At 38.7% G+C, this 23,801-nt stretch overlaps 1 protein-coding gene across 3 annotated transcripts; it reads right to left on the reverse strand.

Moving 5' to 3' along the window:
- Positions 1–6,073: 6,073 nt before the first annotated feature.
- Positions 6,074–23,651, reverse strand: c1h11orf68 (chromosome 1 C11orf68 homolog). 3 transcript variants are annotated; one of them, XM_051931746.1, is made up of 4 exons: positions 23,396–23,651; positions 11,896–12,308; positions 10,951–11,031; positions 6,074–6,117 (listed from the first exon to the last, which is right to left on the reverse strand). In XM_051931746.1, exons 2-4 carry the CDS (start codon positions 12,257–12,259, stop codon positions 6,095–6,097), a joined length of 468 nt encoding a protein of 155 aa, XP_051787706.1. In that variant the 5' UTR covers positions 12,260–12,308; positions 23,396–23,651; the 3' UTR covers positions 6,074–6,094. The 3 variants fall into 3 exon arrangements, with proteins under 3 accessions (XP_051787706.1, XP_028658900.1, XP_051787701.1); XM_028803067.2 differs by lacking the exons at positions 6,074–6,117; positions 10,951–11,031 and having other exon boundaries at positions 11,125–12,308; positions 23,396–23,639; XM_051931741.1 differs by lacking the exons at positions 6,074–6,117; positions 10,951–11,031; positions 23,396–23,651 and adding an exon at positions 22,777–23,051 and having other exon boundaries at positions 11,125–12,308.
- Between the last annotated feature and the right edge of the window lie 150 nt (positions 23,652–23,801).

Raw genomic sequence — 23,801 nt, forward strand, 5'->3', positions numbered from 1 at the left:
CAGTACCTTGAATACCACTAAGTCCTGGCCTCTTTGAGCCTTTTATAGGTGCCAATTAAAATGAAAGAGAAAGAGAGAGGCTAATGTAGATTGTGTTACAGGTTGTCCCAATACATAGCAGTCATAGCAGCATGTGTCTCCTGTTTTAATACATTCATCCACATTGGGCCTAATCGCTTTTTACTTTTTGCTGCATACAAGGACACATTTAGTGATTTTCATATATAAATGATGAAGAATGGTGGTAATAGTCACGTTGTATCCCAGAAGATGGCGGCTGATTTAGGTTTAAGGAGGTCAGATATTTTCCATGCCCCTGGAAACAAAATTGGATTAGACGCTTGGAGCAGCAGTTATTATTTACCAAAAGTGTGCATTTTTTTTTGCAATATAATAAATCCTTGCTGAAATGGTAAAAAAAAAACAACTCCTATATAATTGGGATAAGATGCTGTGCCCTAGGATTTTCTAGTGCCTTACCGCTCGACTGATGTTACTGCACACAGACGGTTTGGTGTTTTTTAGGTGCACGCAATTGCTTGGCGTGTAATGGCAAATTGTGGTTGCCAATAGAAATCTTATAAACAAATGCAGCAGAGTTGTAGAAATAAAAATGGAATTCCTATTATGTCCACAATCAAGAGCCATTCATGCAGAACTGAAGGGAAGAAAAAGCGGATGTGGCACCAGTCTCCTTAAAGTCTTCACGATGCTCATTAAAGCTGCTGCCACTGAGAAAACCAATCCTGCATCTGACTTGGGAGAAAGAAAAGGTCTTACTGGTCTTTGGTGACATGTGACATGAAGCACAATTGTGGCACTGTGAGTTGCAGATGCCACCATGCTGATTGGTGAATGCTGCAGTCTCACGGAGCAATGGGGTGTAGGAATAACAGGAGTGACATTAAACACACACCAGAGTTTAAATTAAAAGCCCCCCAATGTGATAGTAATGTAGTCCAGACATAGTCGTAGCGGGGGGCTGGAATGGAGCCATACATACACCACACTGCAGCTTAGGAGTTGGGGGGGCAATGCAATGATGGAGCTGTGAACTGCACTGGCCAGATGCACATCAGACATTGGGTCAAATTCATTCATGCTGCCCATGTCCAGTTGAGGGTGTTTGTCCATTCTTGTGCAAATTTTTTTTTTTTCTCCTTAGCTGCCTTTCTTGAAGACCTGAAATGGAGACACCTGAGGTGTTAGTGTTGACCAATGAGTGTGGGTCAGCCTGTCAGGACACTCGACGGGGGGGTTTCCATTGGTTGCCTTAATCTGCCTTAATGTCTAGTGGCTGAGTTCAGGGCCCTGAAGTATGACGTAGTCCTTTCCTCTCCCTTTCTTTCAGGAGTGATGGCTTTTGTTTGTTTGTCTTGGGTAATAACGCCTGCCATTTAACTCTGTTGTACATGTACGTTTGTATATAATATACTGTACATTAAAGGTGTATTTCCATTTTAAACGTTTCTCTGTTTTTATTTGTTGAAGATACATTATTTTCATGTGTCAATAATTTTGTGAGAAAGCTAAGAAATGTATGATGTATGATAACAAGCGAAAAGCATTGGGTGTGCTTGTTTAGTGAAGACCGAACTTGCCCTGCATGGCGGGGTACTTTGTTGCACACGCTTTGCCACTGCCCTTAGTGTACCAGTATTGTGAAGTTGGGGGATTCATGTCGAATCCTTGAGAGTACACTACCGGTGAAATATTTTAGAACACCTCCGTTTTTCCAGTTTTTCTTCAAATTTAATCAGTTGAAATGCAACGAATGACCTAAAATGGTATAATGTAAGCAGTAAACTGTCAGAGGTTTAAATTTAAATTTTAGGTTAGCAAAAACCGAAAAAAGGGAAATTTCATAATATAACAAATGGGCCTTCTTCAGGGAACAACTAATAGGTTACACCTTACAGATGCTCTGCAGCAGTTAAAGTAAATTAAGCTTTGCAAGTTGAAGCAATGGCACCCTGCCCGGGATTGGTTCCTGCCTTGTGCCCTGTGTTGGCTGGGATTGGCTCCAGCAGACCCCCGTGACCCTGTGTTCGGATTCAGCGGGTTGGAAAATGGATGGATGGATGGAAGTTGAAGCAATTTGCACAGGTGTCCCAACTTCTGTTGATTACTTAAAAACCCCTCAGTCTGTCTTAAAGCAGAGTTGGAACAGACTGTGTTACTACACCATATGAAGTTCTACTTGGACAAGATTCCAGTGATGATGTCAAGAAAATGGCAATTAACAAATGAAATGAGACAAAGCAGTATTAACATTAGAAGTGAAGGCCTTTCATTTAGAGAAATTACAAATACAATCAGTGTCAGTGAATACACAGTCCAAAGGCAACGGAAACTAATTCTGATAGGAAGACATCTAGCAGATTCAAAGTCACAACCCAATTGGAAGAAAACTTTCAGAGGGTCACCGCCTTGAGTAGTGATAGACCCCTCACAGCACAACAGCTTCAAGCACAGCTTAACAGTGGTCGACAAAAGCAAGTCTCAATGTCTACTGTGAAGAGGAGAGTTTGTACTGCAGGTTTGACAGGGAGACTGGCAGTAAGAAAGCCCTTCCTTAAAGGACAAAATAGGGCCTTGAAATACCGGCTGTGGACTACTGCAGACTGGAAATAAGTCTTATTGGCCAATGAATCAAAATTTGAAATCTTTGGTTCATCACGCAGGGTGTTTGTATGCCATCGAGTTTGTGAAAGGATGGCTCCTCAGTGTGCGACGGCAACTATCAAACATGGAGAAGGAGGTGTGCTGGTCTGGGGTTCCTTTGCTGGAGGCAGAGTTGCTGACTTGGCAGAGTGACTGGCTTCCTGAATCAAAAGGGTTACCACAGCTTGGCTGTTAATTCAACTACTTATTCAAATAAAAAATCTGAATAAAATTTTGTGCACTTAATACAATACAACACAATTTATTTTTGTTTAGCCCAAAATCACACAAGTGCAGCAATGGGCTTTAACAGGTCCTGCTACTGGACAGGCCCCCAGCCTTGACTCTCTAAGAAGACAAGGAAAAACTCCCAAAAAAACCCTTTGTAGGGAAAAAATTGGAAGAAACCTTGGGAAGGGCAATTCAAAGAGAGACCCCTTTCCAGGTAGGTTGGGCATGCAGTCGATGTCAAAAAAAAAAAAAGGGGGGTAAATACAACACAATACACAGAACAGAACACAAGTAATCCTCAATACAATATAATAGTGCGATAGAAATATTACAATATATTATTACAATATGATTAATGATTCCTTGACTTATTTTTTCATTTGCCATTGTTTATTTGTTCTATGACTTGATTTCATGAAACATTAAGACATTAAACAGCGTGCATTTCCATAAACACTGAGGTGTTCTCTGAACCTTTGACCGCCAGTGTACAACCTGCCTTGAATGCTCAGAGTCCTTCCTGCTCGAGACTGAAGTGCATTAAAGAATCGGAATTCAGTTTGATGTTTTCCTTATAAAGCCCACCGCCACCTCATCCAAACGGTATCCCCGTATGCTGTGCTCATGTCCGGTTTTGTATATTTTGCCTGCTGTAAAGACGGTCTTGACATTGGATGTTTCTCATGGAAGAAAATTGGAGTTCTTTCGCAGATTTACAAATAAAAAGCAGTAACACAAATAGATATGTACATAATCATCCAAAATGTACACACAATAGTATAACTGTTTATTTGCGTTGTAAAGTTTGTTTTCAAAGGTGTGGAGTAAATTGGAAAGAAAGAACAGAACAAAAGCTCCAGTTCACAGCATTCTTGGACGAAGCAGGTTGCTATGAACCCATCAGGAGGAAGTAAAGGCAAAATGTGGCTGAGCGAGGATAATGGCTGCCATCGCCATTTCAGCATATCCAAGGAGGTCGACCTGCAGTGTGCATGTTAGGCCACTCTTGTGATACGAGCACATGTCCCCAGGAATGCCCTGATATAACGTTGGACGCAGGTAATGAAAGAAATGCTGACAGTGATGTTAGATACAAATATTACATGCTGGTAAGCGACATTTACATGGAACTTTCTTTTTGTAGGCATTTCTGGAAAGCCTGACATCCAAACAGAAATGCCTTTCATTGCCTTTACATTGGTTCCCTGAGAGCCAATTAAAAACTGATGGTGAGGCCTTGTGGGCATATGAGCCAATAAGAAAGGAGCAGGGTGTTCCTAAAGTCTAAACACACACGTCTGTTGGTGCATTTGGACTCTCCTAACAGGGAGATGGAAAGAGACAAGTGGATGATGACTTTGAAAGTGCTGATGGGCTCCCTGTTGGGTGATGACCCATATGTGGTCAGGGGCCACTGTCTACTATTTAGAGTGTCCCTGTGAATGAATCCCATGTTTGGCAAATGTATGCTCTTATTTTGGAACCTGAACATAGTATTAAGGTCAGACAACTACACTGAACATTAGAGCTCACCTACAGACAGGTGAAAGACATCACTTAGGAAACATGTCTACCACACTCTCTCTTGAAGCAGGCCAGAGTCGAGTGCAGGAACCCCACAACTGCATCATGCTTTCGACAGTAGCCCTCCTTTGAATATTATATTATTGTGTGTGTCTAGCCAATATTAAATAGAAGCTAAGTATGTTCTTTCTTTTATTATCACTGCCATACCACTAGGGCAGTGGGCCCCAACCAACCTGGGGCTGCTGGTTTACACTCCTTGCCTCATTAAGTGAGCTGTCATTTCCCAGTTTCTATATTTTGGGGTCAATGAAGACATTACAAAAGTAAGTGAGTTAATCCACTTTAATAAAATAATAAGCAGTTATATGTGGATAATATTTTTTTTTTTTACTTATTTATGTTGATCCTGATTTCCATTCTGCATTTCCATTATTGGCTAATTAGTGGGTCTGACACTAAAGCAGTTACAGTCTTTCATCATTCAGTGTTGTTCGCTCGGGTGTCTGCTTTACTTGTTTTTAATTGTCACTATTAGAAGACAGTGAAGGGAGAAGATTACACAGAATAATTGAAAAATAATAGGAAAATAACAAAAAATGTTAAGCATTTAAAGCTGTAGCAAAATGTCATAATGCAAAAATCATACTGCTGTGCTTTTCTGAATGCAGAATAAGAGAAAAAAAGACTAGCAAAGTAGATGAGATCAGTTTTTATTACTTATTCTGAATCTGGTTGGAACAAAAACCTGCAGCCACAGCACTAGGGAAAGCTATAATATTTTATTATATATACAGTATATATACAGTATATATATATACATATATATAATATAATATTCACGGCATTCGTAGTCTGAATCACAATCTGATTGTATGGGTGGTTACCTACCAGGTAATGCTTGTGGTTGGTCAGCAAGTCAGCTAACATTCGCCACGGTGCCCTCAGTTGTGAGAAGCAGATCATAGAATGGTTGAAAATGGTTTGCTGTCAAATAATGCAAAGAGTACGCGACACGTGTTTCGCCCTAATTCTGGGCTCATCGCCTCTACCGCTGATGTCCGAGGTTTGATTCCCGTAAGAGAGTGCAGTGAGTGTGTACGCCTGATGAGCCCAGAATTAGGGCGAAACACGTGTCGCGTACTCTTTGCATTATTTGACAGTAAACTATTTCAACCATAAATATATATATATATATAATATACACACGCACATATACAGAGGTGGGCACAAGTAAGTGCAGGTTATGATTACTACAATAGCTTTATTAACTCAACATATTAAATAGAAGAACACAATATTAAATAATAATTCAAGAATAAAATCTGTGTTTTGCACACTGATACTGTAGCTGTAAACCCATGTTTGCCCACCCTTGTATGTATATATATATATATATATATATATATATATATATATATATATATGTATAAATACTTTTGGTACAGTAAAGGCTGTAATCTCTAATGAACGTATTCCCATGGAGCGTGTGCCCCCTGCTGGGTACGTCTCCCCCATGTCTGACAGGGTGTAACTGTAATTACGTAGAATTCTAAGCACGTCTGGTTCATGGTTAACACTACGGAGGTTTAAAAAGATATAAAATATGCAAAAGCAAGAAGAATTAATTCTTACCTGCCTAACACACTTACATTGTGGCTTCATTCTCTTCTCTTCAGCATATCCAGTTTAAAATTTCTGGATAGAAAACAAAAAATATAAAATGGGAACTAACGACTTGATTAATTAAAGGCACAATTCAATTAAAAGCAGAAGGTGGTTGGGATAAAAAAATAAAAATAAATAAACACCCTACAGCCAGAGTTGGGCCCCATGGGCTAAACTTGAAAGCTGCTGGTCTTGATGAAGTGTTGCAACCCAGTAAAGTGGCATCACATTTCCTACAGCAGTATAATGGCGTATGTTTTCTTATATGCCTACTCCCCTCAGTGCTTAATATTACACATTTCAGAGTGTGCATAAATGAGGCTGGCGTCTAAATGCTATTTATACAGCATGCTAAAATTATGAGATTTAACATCTAAAAGGAATAAGATCTTCATCCACAGAAACAGCATGTGCAGCCCTTGCTCTCCACTATGTGAACTGTGCCTCCTTCTGCTGTATGCAGCTGCTTCTGACCCGACCTTCTTCCTGAAAGACAAGCTGTTTGTTTGTGTTGGTAAAAGAAATGTTCCAAGTTATGGGACTGTTCTAACACAAGGCTCTACTGTGACCAAGATGTGCTCCGAGGGCTTTGAGGTTGGTCACTTAAAACCTTTTCTTCATAGTATGGTCACCATTGGCCAACTAGGGTAAGCCAGGGGTCCTCAGGTTCGGTGCTAGATGGCTGCAGTGGTTTGTTCTAAAAAGATGTCTTAATTATAAGCTAATCACTGCCCACAAAACATTTTGAGCTTGTTAAGATTCATAATCCTTTGTTATTTTTATGCTTATGCTTTCTGCAGCATTGTGTTCTTAATTGTTTCTTGTTTACTTAACTAGCTGCTATTAACTATGAGATGCAAAAGTCAAGAGAACCAGTAGCTCACCATCTAACATGCTTCCATTCACATGTCTGTGTACATCATAACGGATGTTTTCATAAAGTTCTTGCAAAGACATCAAAGACAAAAAGAAAAACTAAGGACTGATAATTACCAGTCTTTTCTGGGATATAAATCATGTGTGTGATAATCTCAGTAAGGAAAAACTACAATGTAAGGAAGAGCAGATGTGGCAGAAAGAAAACAACAAGCTAAGTGAACCACCGGCATGCTCTGAATCTCCAGGACCAACCTTAAGCACTTACTTGTATTGTGCAGTCAAAGGGAAAAGGAAAAGGCTGGACAAGACCTTTGATTATCATGAAAGATTACATAAATGCCGTGCCTAGAGTGGGGGGGCATTGGATAATGCCATTAAAGAGGACCAGTTCAGGCTCCATGGGTCACCTTGTCACAAGGAGCTTGTCAACCAAGACCCACCCCAGGCTTTGGTTTAGGGATATGTGAAGATGCCATGTGGATTCATAACCAGCAGGGCAGTAGATGGGAGGTAGGAGTGCATACCTTCAGAAAGGTTAGAATTTGAGAATGTAGCTGGCGCTTTTGATGTGAAATGTTACTTCATTGCAAGGTTAATGAGACCAGCTAAATCCATGAATACTCAAAAGGCTGCAGAGTACTGGGGTATCGCCAGCATGTTATGTACTTGTATGCCAAGCAAGTAGATGAGCATTTTGACAGAATGCCACTCTAAAAATGTATAAACCTTTTGTTCCATACATAAACTGAATAGAGGACGTGGACTTCATTGATGTGATGGATCCACAACTCAAAAGGTGCTACCTACTGACTCCAACTGGGAATATTAAAGAAACCGAAAGACTGTGACTGGCAGCAAGCACTTACCTGTTCAGACTGCCAGGTGCTAGCTAGCTTTTGGGCATCTATGGTAATTACAGGTCACTCCCATCAAACATCAGGTTTGAATACCAGGCTATTCAAAAGTGCCACTGCAGTCTTCAAAGTCATGGAATCTGATCAGAGGTCATAGGTTTTGGATGCTCTGGTAAACAAATGAGCAAAGGCATCAACTGAACACCTCCTGGTGCCGAGTTGGCTCAAATTGACACGCACTGGACAGAGACACCCAAGACTCGCATGAATAAAGGGGTACACCGAGGACACGTTTAGCTCTTCCGTCCTGCCTCTTTGACAAGTTCAAGGATGTGGAGTCACAATGAATCCACTTTGATAATGGAAGAAATGGCTTAGACATGCTTAGTGACTGTTATATATGGCAGGCCATTTTAACTTTTAATCTGTTTTACATATCAACAGTTACAGTGCTGATATCGAGTTTTTAAAATTTGATATCACACTTTTGAAACTTAATTTCAAAAAAGAGAGCTTAAATGCTTCCATAGTATGGCAGGTCACTTTAACATTTAATCCATTTGCCTTTTTATGAAATCTGATATCGAGCGTTTGAAATTTGATATCGAGCTTCTGAAGCTTCAAACATTACAAAGTTGATATCCATTTTTAAAAAGTTGATATCAAATTTCCAAAGTGTGATATCAAATTTCAAAAGCTTGATATCAAATTTCAAAAGCTCGATATCAAATTTTAAAAGCGTGGTATCAAATTTCAAAAGCGTGATATTAAATGTTACAAACGTGATATCAAAATGACAAAATATGGTGTGAGTTTAAAATGCATATATATTTGCATTTCAGCCGTCATATCAAATTTCAAAAGTGTGATATCAAATTTCAAAAATATGATATCAATCTTCAAAAGCTTGATATTGAATTTAAAAAGTGTGATATCAAATTTTATAAGTCCAGTATCAAATTTCAAAGTGCTGATATCAAATTTCAAACTCATGATATCAAAGTTTTGAAAGCACATATCAAATTAAATGGATTAAAAGTTAAAATGGCTTGCCATAGTTATATAGGCAAACCGAGAACACTTTGGTGGAGGGGTCAGGTTAATGGAGGTGTGTTTTTGGGTAATGTCAGCTTAAACGTTTCCAGATTTGACGAGAGGTACCACTAGGCCAAGAAGGGGAGAGATGTGATAGTGGCCAAAACAAAGTTTATTTTTTTTGGCGAAGTGTGCTGACACGATAGAGGGTACCAAACCATTCACCAACTTAACAGTAGATAGGCCACCTACCACGGTGCTGTCAGCAGAGAAAAATGTTTGGAGGAGCTCCTGATGTGGCTGGAAAACTTGCACCACCAAGGCTGTAGGACGCGGGTGTTGAACTCCAGTCCTGGAGGGCTGCAGGTTTTCATTCTAACCATCTTCTGAATTAGTGACCAGTTTTTCTTTTTGCCTTAATTTTAATTAGCTTTACTCAGGCCCCTTTGTTGTTTATTTTTCCTTAATTAGCAGCCAAATAACAATGAGACACAAAATAAGCCGCCATGTGACCAGCTCACCTGTGCCCATCACACAATATCTGAAAATAGAGAAAGGTGAGGGTCTCAGTAAGGTTGATCTCTCAGGTCCCCAAAACATTTTGACTTAGTTCTTAGAAAAAACATAAAATCAGCAGTTATGGAAATGTCTGCTGTGGCAAGAGGAGAGCGGCAACAAGCCACAGAATTAAATAACGGGTTTAACTAACAGCAAAAATTGGCTTCTCATTAAGAAAGTGATTGGAGTGAAATTGGTTGGAGTTTGAAGCCCCAATTTAGCTGGTCATCTATTGGCTTGTTTCATGTTTCATTTCTGTTTGGCTGTCATTTAATGAAGAAAAAAGCACTAAATCCTTAAAAACAGGGCTATTAATATGAAGGGAAAAAGAAGTTAATTAGCAGTGAAAACTGGTCACTGCTTAGGAAAAGGGTTAGAATGAAAACCTGCAGCCACTGCGGCCCTCCAGGCCCGGAGTGCAACACCCCTGCTGTAGGAGATGAGGAGTCAGTCAAAAACACTGCAGATTTTGGATATTGCAGAGATGTCTAGCTTAACACAAAGCTGTGCGGAAACCACTTAATCGATCACTGGAATGGAACTGAGGACCTTTGTTGCCTTTTTTCCTCGTACATTGTAGCTCTGAATAAAATTACAACTGGAATAGGTACCTGGATGCGACGTTACAAAACTGCTCTGACGTGACTCGCAGTAGTTTTGAGTTGTTGTTTATATTTATTCTTCTTTTAAAGAAATGCAACACCATCTGTAAGCAGTAAATGTCTACTTTCTGGCGATACCCTGTCCACTGACTCAGCTCTCTGCACATGTTGGATTCTTTATTCATCATTGTTGTTGCTTTTCTTTTTCTTTTTACAGCCTCAGGTCTGAAGTGGGAAGCCCATGTTTTAATTATACAAGAAGCAAGCCCTCCTAAATTAACTTTGAACGTAAATATAGACATAACTGATATAAAATAACAGCAATATTTTCTAGTAGCAGTGACAAATATTGCACATAACCGCTCAGTTTATTTTAGAACCACATGGTAAAACAGCACATCCAGCCACAAATTAGGAAAACTGTAAATTAAGTGTGGTCACAACAGCAGCAAATAAAAGGCTATTTTCTGTGCATTTAAGTTCACTTTTGGTCATTTACTAAGAATTTCATGTATTGATCATAAAAAATGAAGAAATGCTGAAGACAGGACTGTCATTATGGAGTTTCTGTATTATTTACAACCTTATTACTTTCCCCAAAACTGCTCATTTCATAACAGGGTTCTGGGTGGTTGGAGCCTACCCTTGCACCATTAGATGCAATGAAGGAGACAGCTTTGTATGGCAACTTTCTCTAGGCTGGGAATGAGCAACATGCCAACTGTCCTCAGTCCAACAATTACATCCAGTATTGTGGGGCTACGTGGCAACAGCACCAACCACTACACAAATCTCATTCTCACTTCTTGTGCCCACGCACATGCAAACCCTCGGCCCGCTCTAAACTCTTTCACTCAGTTGTGCTAGTTTACATGAAGTCACACTTAATAACTAATTATGACTTAGTTTTCATTCACTGATCCATCCACACTTACTTGAAAGTAGCAGTGCTTGGCTCAACCTGTCTTCCAGAAGCCGACTGTTCATACGATTTTCAGCTATGATCTGCTTCTTTGCTTTTTCAAATCTTTAAATTTACCAGTTGAAACAAAACACCAAAAAAAATAGATGTTAAAAAAAAAGTGTTAAAACAAAAAACACTGCCCAACAATTATCAGTGTGTTTTATTTATTTTTTGAAAAGCACACATTCTGCATTTTGTGTTTTATTTATACTGAATAATCCTAACCATTCCTTTATTGAAAAGGTAATTATCCAAAAGAAAAAGTCTTATTTTTGTAATCTGTGTAAACATTAAAGCAAAGAGAAGGAAAAAAACATTTCTCCAAGCAGACCACTGTCATTTTTCTATTTTTGTCTTCCATGATTGCACGTTTGATCCTTTTAGCAAATCTTGTAGTGTTCAAGACAGTTATTTACAAAAATCAACACCCAACAAAATGGAAGAAAAAGGAAAAAAAAAAAAAAAGAACAAAATTAGTCTGAGAACTACCAGGTTAAGGTACGCATGTTCAGAGGGCTTCTGGGCACATTTATTCTTTAATTGACGTCCGTACTGGTGACTTTATTGGTTATCTGTGAACGCCTTGGAACACATTCCAGATCAAACTTACTTTCATAAATCGTAGGACAGAGTTTCCAACGGTTACTTCGGTATATGCCCAGATACGTATAAATATCAGGCTTGTAGTAAAGTGGGCACTTGATTCCTATGGAGCGAATTGTAGCATCTAACTTCATCACATCCTCTTCATCTGTGAATGTCTCATTATATACACAGATCACATGCTTGCCATCTGAGGCAGGGGCTCGCGGGCTGACTTTGGCAACGCTTATTTTTCCTTCTAGTGTTGCTCTAGCAACACATTCCCAGGCATGATCAACTTTGAAGCCAGAGTCAAGATGCATGAGCCACTTACCAGTCAGAACATCATGGTTTAATGCCAGCTCTCTGATGGTCTCAAACTTAACAGGCCGACCACTCTCCTGCAACCTCTCCCAATCATCGTGCAAGCCATCCAAGTGTCCTTGGGAAGGGCAGTAATTTGGACCATAAACAGCAATCCAGCCTACGTTTCCCAGATTACTCTCAGGATCCCCAAAGCGGCAAACCCTAGAAGGCCTGTTAGTCTCAAGCCAATCATCAAATTCAGCTTTAGGAGTCTTCCGAGCATCAAATACAATCCAAGGGTCCATGTCAGCAGCCATTGCTTCAGCAGCATAGTTGTCCGCTGCAAAAAAATGCTCTTCGGCCTCAGAGCCCTCACAATCAAGCTCAATCATTGGTCTGAGTGTTTCTTGTTCCTTTTTATTTTTAAATTAACTGCGAATGCTGAAAAAGAATTAAATAGAAAATAATTTTCAGTCCTAGATTTGTCCTATAAAGCATATACCAAAAAAATGCCTTTACTTTGCACAGCCCTGCCACGTTAATGTGAATTACATTTGTACATATATATGATTCACATACATTCACTTCCAGAATGTAGAAAGTAAAAACCAAATCAGTTTTTCCTCCTGAAGAAATGGAGAATGCTGGAGGCAATTCTCCTATTTACAAGAAGTATACATATATGCCTCTGCTTTGCAGAAACCCCACTGTTGGATGTATTTGTTCACATTTTCATCAAAAGTCACTGGATACAGCAAGACGAAAAACTAAATAACAGAGAAATAGGTTCTTTTATAAACCTATTTAAAATAAACTTTTGATAAGCATGGACGTAACCTGGTTTGTAACCACTAGACTTGCCTCAGAAGCTTATCATTTGTCACTAAGACCAACTATAAATTTGGTGGGAGGTGATAGAATAAGTTAGTGGTCATATATAGTAGTGGATGTGGAAAATGTGCTACCAGAGAGAGGGGAAAAGCATTGGGCTGTCTGTGTGATGTGCAAAAAATGATTAAAGTCACTCACAAATGACCTTAAAATACACAGTATGACTACTTACTGTAAGGTCATCATGCTAAAATATATATAAAAATAAAGCCTTGACACTGTCATCTTTGTGTGTGGATTGGTCAGACTCACTACACTATGAGATTCCTTAATCTAAAAAGTACAAAACTTGTGAATTTCATATTTAAGGACTGATATATAAACATGTATCTGAATATTCAGATACTTTTACCACCCCTAGTTAGAAGTTGACATAGTTGCTCCTAAGAAAAACTGCACATTGGTTAATATTTAACTGCTAAAGGAATCTGTGGTTCACAAGTTTACAAAAGAAAGAATTTTAGCTATGGGACAAGTAGTATTAAAGGAAGCAGCATCTCAGCAAGAATGGAAAGGGATTTAATGGTGACAGAAATGAATAAGTCTTGACTACACATTAATTAAATTTATGCTGTCTTAATTTAATGAATAATCTATTTGTTTACAATGTTCTCTTTATTTATATGCAGCAAATATGTTACTACTGCTGTTTTATTGTCTATTTACATTTATTACCCTTTACCTATTATCTATTTATATTGTATTGTTTTTATACTTGTCCTGTGTTTATTTATATGTTGCAATGTGCGCTTATGGAACCACTGTAGGCTATACTCCTGTGTATGATCATACATCTCGCTCCCAGAGGGTCAGGCTGGGTCTCCACACATCCACTGCCCTCAGCCTCAATACTGGGACGCCGCAGGGTTGTGTGCTCAGCCCGCTCCTCTACACCCTCTACACATATGACTGTGTCCCCACTCACCATAGCAACAAGATTATAAAGTTTGCGGATGACATGACGGTGGTCGGACTCATTTCGGGCAAGGAGGGTGAGCTAGCATACAGGGACGAGGTGGAGCGACTGTCAGAGTGGTGCACAGTCAATAACCTGCTCCTCAACAACAAAAAAACAAAGGAGCTTGTTATTGACTTTAGGAAAAACAAAACTGACATTCAGCCACTCATCATTGGCGGGGCATGTGTGGAGAGGGTCCCGGTGTTCAAGTTTCTGGGTATGGAGCTGGAGGATGACCTGACCTGGAGTGCCAACACCAAGGAGCTGCTAAAGAAGGCGCAGCAGAGACTGTATTTTCTGAGAATTCTCAGAAAGAACCACCTACCAAAAAATCTGCTCCTTGCTTTTTATCATTGTTCCATTGAGAGTGTGCTCACGTACGGACTGTGTGTGTGGTACGGCAGCTGCACTTCCTCAGAAAAGAAAGCGCTACACAGGGTCGTCAGGATAACGGAGAGAACAATTGGTTGTACCCTCCCCACTCTGGAACAAATCTACACCTCCCGAAGCCGCAAAAAAGCAATAGACATTTCACAGGACTCATCACATCCCGGTCATTGCCTCTTCCAGCTTTTGCCATCGGGCAAGAGATACAGAGCTATGAAAACTAGGACAAACCGCCTTAAAAACAGCTTTTATCCGAAAGCAATCATGGCCCTGAACTCAAAATAAAACTGCTCCATATTATTCTTCCAATGTGCAATATAGACCATAAGTCAACAAGTGCAATTTGTATATTTATTATTATTCGGTTTGTTATTATATTCTGTCTTTTTATCTTTTTAACTCTTATTCCTCACACTGAGTCGATTGCACCTTCAATTTCGTTGTTCCTTTGTAAAAGTGACAATGACAATAAAGATCTATTATCTATCTATCTATCTAAAGCCTTTTGACTTGGCTTTACCTTTGAAAGAATCTTGCCATCTGACCTATTCTGTGGTCACTTTGGCTATTGAAGAAACCCAGTAGAAACTGAACATGGTACAGGTTTATTTTCTTCTGTGCTATCATAATCATGTTGTTTCAATCTATTACTGTACACAGGCTTTTTTGTTGATTTAAATATTCAGATGCTCTGACACATTCAAACTATGGGTTCTTTCACAACAATAGCAAGCATACCTTGAAATTTACCATTTTTCTTTCCTTCTGCTATTCACAGTTTATTTCCACTACAGAGCTGCACCAATCACAGCTGTGATTTGTGTCAGACAACATGCATTAAGAAACTGTTTAGAAAAACTTCTCAGCAAAGGTGACTGCAAAGTACCATTATAATATGGTAGCTCACTGCACTGACACAGACTGCATGTTTGCATAAAGGAATTGCACTGGCAAGTGACATTTTCTAATTTATGTTCGCACTAGGTGGATGATATGCCTTTAGATGCTGAGTATTTCCATTTCATTAGACAGTCGACCACTGAGAATCCCTCGCTGTTACATGTTTTCTGCAGAGGGTTATTATTAAAAAACTGGCAATCAAAACACTGAAGATACATTTTTAGAAAAAAGCTGCTGTAGCTCTGAACTTTGTCATTCTTGCTTCCATCATAAATTAGCAAACCTGTCATATATACAAAGTTCATAAGTACAGCTTTGTGAGTATCTTTACCAATGAAAATCTTAGATTACTCATTAATCAAACGTTTACAGCAGGGAAAGACGAAAATCTATGTTAAAAATATTTTACTAATGGAATGACACATTTAAGCACTCTTGATGTCACCGAATGCTTTTACTTAAAGACCAGAAAAGTGACCAAAATTGAATGTCAAGACCTGACCTTATTGCATATCACAGAATTTATTCCCCTGACATAATGGAGATAAACAAATATATAAAAGAAATCAAAAGTTTCAAAAAGATACATTTATTTTTGATTGATTTACATACACCCTTATATACAAACGTATACAAATTGTTATTTTAACTATATGTAGGGGTGTGTGTAAATATGCCCTGGATAGTCTGGCACATTTCTCGGGGATGGTTCCAGTTTTGTTCCTAATGATGTTGGGATAGGCTCCCGACTCCCATGACCCTACAACTGGATCAGATAGTGGATGGATGGTCATTTTAAACATGTAATATAGAACATCAAAATCAGTTAACAAAAAAATTGTGTATAATCAAATCATAAACCTCAGTTGAATTGACAAGACATTAGCAATACAGATGTCCGAAATCTGCCAAAGTGAGCAAACCTCATTACCCCTGTTACAAGATCTCACTTTTGTAGTGAACACAGGTCATTCTCTATGGATTATTGTTGTAATAGCTCTTTATGCTAGAGAATGCTTAATAAAGGTTATCAAACAGATACTAGCTGCTTTAACAAAAGCAAAAAAAAATTAACTTTAATTTGCCTCTTATAACTCCAGAGCAACATGCACTGTTAGACTCAGATCCTAAGAAAACTGCATTTGATTCATTAAAAAGAAAGCAGCAAACCTTGGCTGATTCGGTACCAGAGGCAGGGGATGATCTACTGGTCAAAAAAAAGCAAAGGACCGCAATTGTTCAAAAATTCATTATTCAGGACTCTAAGGTTCATCAAGGCCCAATACATAATTAAGAATATGCATATTTTAAATATTAACTGATACACACTATTTTAGGTTAGATTTAAATAAATTTGTTAAATGTAAATTATTAAAAAAAATCTTTGTTTGGTGATTATTTCCTCATTTTTAAATTTATACTTAAATACAGTATACTAATCTAACAATTCAGCCCTTTAACAAGCAATGTTGCTCATACGAATTAACATATTTAAATAATAATTTACACAACCTGTAATATTTATGTCCTTTTTTACATTATACAAAATGAGATGTTTTGAACGTAGTGCATATTTCCATCATCATATACACTTGTAAAATTAAACCCAAATATCTGTAAATGAAATATTTAGTAACTCTCCAAACACTAAATAAAACTGAATAATGAGCTTGACTGAACTGAAAACTAGACTAGCCAAATCTGATACACTTTTGACTAATGAATGGTATTTGCATAAAACAAAGGTATACATTTACATAATGTTAAAAGTTAACACTGAAATTAGGCATTTACTACTCCTGTCAAAGCACATACATGTCTACATATTTACACACCAGATTTTATCAGTTTTTTCAGTATACATAAGTAGATTGCATAGATTTTTGCAGCTAACTAAAAAGATTACAATATGGAAGCTTTCAAGGCAACTCAGGCTCCTTCTTCAGGCAAGATGTAATTTGAAAGCTTGCATATTATAATCTTTTTAGTTTGCCAATAAAACGTGTCATTTTGCTGGACATCTCACTACATTCATAATGGCTAACATGGTACAACACCCTAATACTATAGATTTTAACATATAGGTAAACTTTATAAATAAACTGATCAATAAACTGCAATTGAACAATGTAACTAACCACAGACACTTCAATCTGTGTAAAGGTTTCAAAAATGGTTTTATCATTTAAAATAAAGGAACGAGTAATCTAAGGCAATTAGTTTCTAGAGAAGAAAATAAAGTAGGCTCAGTGGGTACATATTTGCTGAAAGTAAAGAATTCTAAACCAAGCTGGTACAAGAGATTTGCAACAGATAACAGGCTCTGATCATGAACTGATACAAAAAGATAAAATAAAAAAGGAAACAATGAATGCCGCACTTCCAAGCCCAAACCATTGGTATGGCATGGAGGAGAGATGTGTCATGTACGGTGCAGTGGAAGCAGGCCTGCAACACATCTTGTTTGTATGCAAAGCTGCCTTGGCAGAAGGACGGTTCAGATGGTCCACATGTTGAGGATGCTGACAGAGATTGTGCTGCCAGTGAGAGTCAGAGTAAACACCAATCAAAAGACTCAGGAGATGCAACTAATTCAATTTGTGACTTCAGGTGTGGCAGCACAGTGAGACACCACATAGAGGGCCACGGTTGATCTTGCCCCTGGAAAGGTCTGTATAATTAAAGTAGACATAAGCAAACAACAGAGGCTCTGTAATGAGATTTTTACAACAACCTTTAGACCTGACATTGTCAACTGATCAGTGCAACAAAAGGAAGTAGTGTTGGTGGAATGGAGTGCTCTGGGAAGAAAACATAGAGGCAGACTACGAGAGGAAGGCCAGATATACAGGAGTGACTCTACTTATCAAATGTCTCAGAGTAGGAAAGCGGTCCTAACTGGTGCCAAAATTTCAGAGGGACACACATTTGCTGCTACTCTTGTTAGGAATAAGAGTAAAATCATTTTATCAGCCTTCCTAAATTATGAATTTACTCCCAAATTCATGAATTGTCCTAACTTGCTAGGAGCTGCCAGAAGATGGAGTTCAGGCAGATATCAGCATGAGCATTGTGGGAAAGGAGGAATGTTTTAGAAACGCTGGACAACAATGAACTTGTAAAAAGATATCAATCTGACACAGATGGAGCATACAACAAATCTTGTGTTACGTGATCAGTCCATCTATGTGGAGAAGCTATGAGCTGTCAGCCGAGATTAAAGTGTTGTTAATGTTGCATGTAAAATTCAGCTTTGCAGCAGCAATGAATTAGGTATTTCACAACCAATTATTTGTTGAATTTTGCACCACACTTTACAACACGAGATAATATGCAGATTATACATGATTGAAAACGAAATGTCATACAGGTACTGTATGCTGAGCTTGCATTCCATGAACACCTGGAACATTCGCTTTACACCTTGCACTCCCAGGAATGATCAAGAAGGCTGGCAGAGACACCCAGGGCACTGGATAAATAGAGCCTCCAGAAGATAAGCAGGGTCATGGAGAAAGGCATGCCTCATCAAGCAACACTGGAAGACAATCAGGAACAGTGCAAGAGAGAAGACAACTTCAGTAACAGTGCAGGAATAGCCATGGCTAGTTTTAATATAACTGTTACTTTACTAGGTCATAACAGAGGGAAGGTGATTCTTCTGAAAGTATGGCCGTGGATCATTCACTGTTAAATAAGCATGTGCTGTTATTTGGCTTAACTCTCATTCAGTGTGTGTATGTCTCAAGTCTTTCATTCTCGGTGTTTGTTACAATATTATTCATGATGCTGCTACTTTACTAGGTCATAACAGAGGGAAGGTGATTCTTTTGAAAGTATGGCCGTGGATCATTCACTGTTAAATAAGCATGTGCTGTTATTTGGCTTAACTCTCATTCAGTGTGTGTATGTCTCAAGTCTTTCATTCTCGGTGTTTGTTACAAGATTATTCATGATGCTGCTAAGTACAACAATTACATGCAGTTAGAACTATATCTTACCTTGTTATGTTTTGCTTCTTCAATTATTATTATTATTAATTTTGTGGTGAAGTCTCAGCAACATCTTGTGTGCTACCTGTCTATGAACTGGTGGGTCTGACCTCACATATTATGAATACCTTGGGAAGGCTAATATTGCCTGGTTTACAGCCCCTGGACATAACAGCACTGGACCCTGTGTGGTTTGCATAGCTGGACCACATAACGGTGAATGACGTGCTGAACAGACTCTACTCCAATCTGGGGAAACAGGACAGCATGGTGAGAATATATATATTTTTTTTACTTCTCTAGTTCATTTAACAACATACATTAAAAACTGCTGGGGGAGAAGCACTGGTGTATGAGGGTTGACACTACCACCATATCCTGGATAATGGACTACAGTAATCCCTCGCTGTATCGCGCTTCGACTTTCGCAGCTTCACTCTATCACGGATTTTACATGTAAGCATATCTAAATATATAACGCAGATTTTTCACTGCTTCACGGGTTTCTGTGGGCAATGGGTCTTTTTACTTCTGGTACATGCTTCCTCAGTTGGTTTGCCCAGTTGATTTCATACAAGGGACGCTATTGGGGGATGGCTGAGAAGCTATCCAATCAGAGCCCGCAGTTAAGTTCCTGTGTGCTGATTGGCTCAGCGACAAAGCGCCAAATTTGATTCCACTGCGTTAACCAGGAAGTCTCGTCTCGCTCATTCAGCATCAATGTGTTTCGCTGTGTAAAGACTTAAAGATAAACAAAAAAGAGCACAAACGTTGTGCATAGTAAAGCCCTTCGTTATGGCTCCAAAACGATCTGCTCCTGCTTCTGGGGCCGTGCCCAAGTGCAAACGGAAGATGCTAATGATTGCCGAAAACGTAAAAGTTTTGGATATGTTGAAGGATGGGAACTGCTACACTACTGTAGGAGGCCATTACGGCATTAATGAGTCCACGATTCTTTTTATTTAAAAAGGAGGAAAGCATATAACATCTACAGCCGCAGTGTCCTTTAACCAGGGCGCAAAATGAGTTGTAAGTGGATGTAATAAGGCGGTAGTCCGGATGGAATCTGCTTTAGGGATTTGAATTGAAGACTGCCGGAAGAACAACAGCGGTGCTACACAATCGCCTGAAGAGGCTCATTTAGAAGAGCTGTAACGCTCTCCTTTGTTGTGCAGTAAAATTAAACTTATCGTTATCGGACAAGTCGTCGTGTCATTGTTGGTGAGTAACCATAATTAATTTTCTACGTACAGTACTTAGTACATGTACGTACATTTAATGTCACCGTACACACATTTTACTGCATACAATTTTTCTTGCATTGTACGTATTTGTTGCTGGTGGCCTGTCTGTCGTAATGGCTGTAACATATGTGATATCGGAGACGCTTGATATCTTTGCAATAATATTTAGGTTTTACTGTATATAAACAGTGTGTTTACATACGTACATAATTTCAACAAACCTTACCTAATATCTAAGAGAATACAAAGGGTTTATGCTGTATAATTGTGTGGGAAATGTTTATAAGAGTGTGGGAGAGTTTATAAGGGCTTAAAATATATATAAATAACCATATGAACATATGGTTTTTACTTCGTGGATTTTCACCTTTCGCGGGGGGTTCTGGAACGCAACCCCCGCGATCGAGGAGGGATTACTGTACTTCACTTTTAGACCACAGTTTGTGAAGCTTTACAACTGTGTATCTCTCGTGGCCATGATGAGGATAGGGGTTCCACAGGGAACTGTACTGGCTCTTCCCATTTACCCTGTACACCTCAGACTTTTAGACACAATACCAAATGATGTGACCTACAGAAATTTTCTGACAGCACAGCCACAGTTGGATGTATCAGCAGTGGGCAGGACAATGAATACAAGACACTACTGAAGACCATCTGCCCTTCAACAAGACAAAGGGAATTATCGTAGACTTCAGAAAGGTGAAACCCACTCTGCCCTCAGTTCTCTCAGATAGTGAAAATATGGAGGTCTTGGGGACATAAAAATAGTTTGGTGTGCATCTGAACGAGAGGCTTGAGTGGAATGCCAATAAAGAGGTATACAAGAAGGGTCAGAGTCACCTCTATTTCACGAGAAGGCTGAGGTTGTTTGGTGTTTGCAGTCTACTTTTACATGTTTTCTAACACTCTGTAGTGGACAGTGTACTTTTTATGTGGTAGTGTGCTGGGGAAATGGCATTAGTGCAAGTGATAACAACAGACTAAATAAACTGACCAAAAAAAACTAGTGCAATCTTGGGAGTCAGGTTGGATTCACTTTAGGAAATAGTACAAAAAGAGGTCACTCAGAAAGCTGCCAGCTATCCTGGACAATGACTCTCACCTCCTGTATGACGTTTTGGCTAAACGTTGCTCCAAGGGTTGTTTCTACCCACAGCCATCGGGCTCTAAAATGAGTCACCCCTCGGCCAAGGTGGTATTGTTCCAGTGTGCTATAAGGTACTGAGCTGGTCCAGCAGACATTTTAACAGACAATGACACTATGTGCAACATACTATGCCAGTGCCTGACATCCTGTACTGGAAAATTGTAACTTACATCTATGTGCAATTATAATCACTTTACACTTAGTAAATACCTACACTTTGTTAATCTACTTATAGATAATGTTATATGTGCATTTGCACCTTGTTTGCATACTGCAGACTATTATTATTATTAGTTTGTAACACTTTTGGCACTACAAAAATGCAACTACCTATATCACTCATTTACTACTATGTAACAAGACCTAAAAATGTACTTCTTTGGGTCTTCTTAACACAAAACATCAGAAAAGTGTTCCTTCATCTCTGCAATGTAACCTACTGACAATACTTCACTGTGGTCTGTTATGGCTTAACTGAGACTAGTTTCTCTAGAAATTGCAAAATTTAGTACAAGTCCCATGAATACTTCATAAGTAATACACCATCATGTCAATATACCACACTACACAGCAATGAATATTTAATCTACTGATGTTTTAGAAGAGTTATGAAGACCAAAAGATGCCTTTGTTAAGGACTTGTTACAGAAGAGTTTTTCTGCATTACCTAAAATGTTACCTTCTTGTATATGTATACATTTGAGGTCTATTTTGTGCAACTGTAACCATGCAATTTCCTTCGGAATTAGTAAAGATTATATACAAACTGAAGCACATACTAATAATTTCAAATATTTGACACAACTGTTGTCTATTATGTACTTTAAACTCATTAAGTAAATCGTTACATTCCTGTGAACACCCCGAATTAGTCGGTTTAAGCTAGTTCAGCATTTTTGTGCTTGAACAGCTTTTGTTAAAATTCGATCATTTCGAAATATTTAAAATAGAATTATGAAGAAAATAGGGAAATTAATTCGTACTTAAAGAAAAAGTGGGAATGAGACAATCACATCACTTTTCATAATGAACAGAATGGAAATGAAGAGAAGGGCGTACAACAATAACTGTACGGTGAAATATTTAAAATTATTAACAAGATGCTAACCATACGTTGTTACGAGTCGCCAGCACAACGCATTCAACCTTTGACTTTCGCATGGAAGACACGCTCATAAGAACGTAAGAAATTTGACAAACTAGCGTAGACGTTTCGGTTTATGAGGCTCATTTGTTTATCCAGTTGCTAAGCCGTCCCGATATTTCACCCAGATACTTCTTAAATATTGTCAATGTTTCTGCTAAAAACTGCATTTTTCAAATACTGGAACAATATACCTCGTGAAATTAACCGTTCCAGCACTTTCTCTGTACGAACCCCACTCACTTGTCTAATACGTTTCCACGTGGTGCCACAGAAAACAACAATTAAAGAACTGGATTATGGGAAAAAATTTAATCATGGGATCAAATGACCTCGAATTGGGAAGCACTTCCGTGAGAAGTGACCAGACCAGGAACTTCCGGTTTAGTCACTAACTAAATGTTATCCCGTTGATTCTCCTGGACTTGCTAAAATTTGTAAAACCGTTGCGTAGAATCTTTTAATTTTAAATTAAATGCTGGAAAGAAACAAAAGACGCCTTTCGACGCTTGTTTTTCTACTACTAATGCTTAGACGGCTGTGTAAAAAAATCACTTTGAGGCAGTGGGAAAAAATCCACCCATTAACCCAAACGAATTTTCTTACATACAGTTCGACGAAACAAAAAAATATATTGAAAGCTTTGGAATAACATTATTTTCTGTTTGTGTGTTCAGATGCAATACGGACAATACTCGTCCTTTATTTTTGAAGTTACTTCTAGCAAATCCTCAAGACAGAGAAGCAGGCCCTCATCGACGAAGAGAAGGAACCTTTGTCTCATTTGCTTATTTTTGAAACAACAGTTCAGCGTTAAAATCGCCTCAATTTTGTCGCCATTCGTAGCTATTCTCGTTCTCACCTGCTTTAGAGTACCGCACGTGATTTTTATCCTGGCCAACTCTGCACTTCTTCCACGTCTCTGTCTACTGCCGTTTATAGTCAAGTGGACTTTAGGCCCTCCTTTTGATTTAGCCCGGCAGAGGGCAGCAAAGACGTTATTATCTGCTAAACGATTCCCACCCATCCCACTTCTTACTGTAGATGTCAGACCTTCGACCTTGGATATGTGTAGCAATTACAGGAAGACTTCTGAAAGTACGCAAATAAATAAATCAGTGTTAACAAACGCGAGGAGATCAAGTGCCACTTAGTTTCTATAGAAGATTATTCATGCCAACATTAATTCCAGTCCAACGTGTTGACTACATTGTCCGAGTTTCTCTGGAAGATTATTAGTGCTAAAATTAAATGCAATCCAACGTGTT

The sequence above is a fragment of the Erpetoichthys calabaricus genome, chromosome 1, assembly GCF_900747795.2.
Source record: "Erpetoichthys calabaricus chromosome 1, fErpCal1.3, whole genome shotgun sequence".
NCBI classification, from domain to species: Eukaryota; Metazoa; Chordata; class Cladistia; order Polypteriformes; family Polypteridae; genus Erpetoichthys; species Erpetoichthys calabaricus.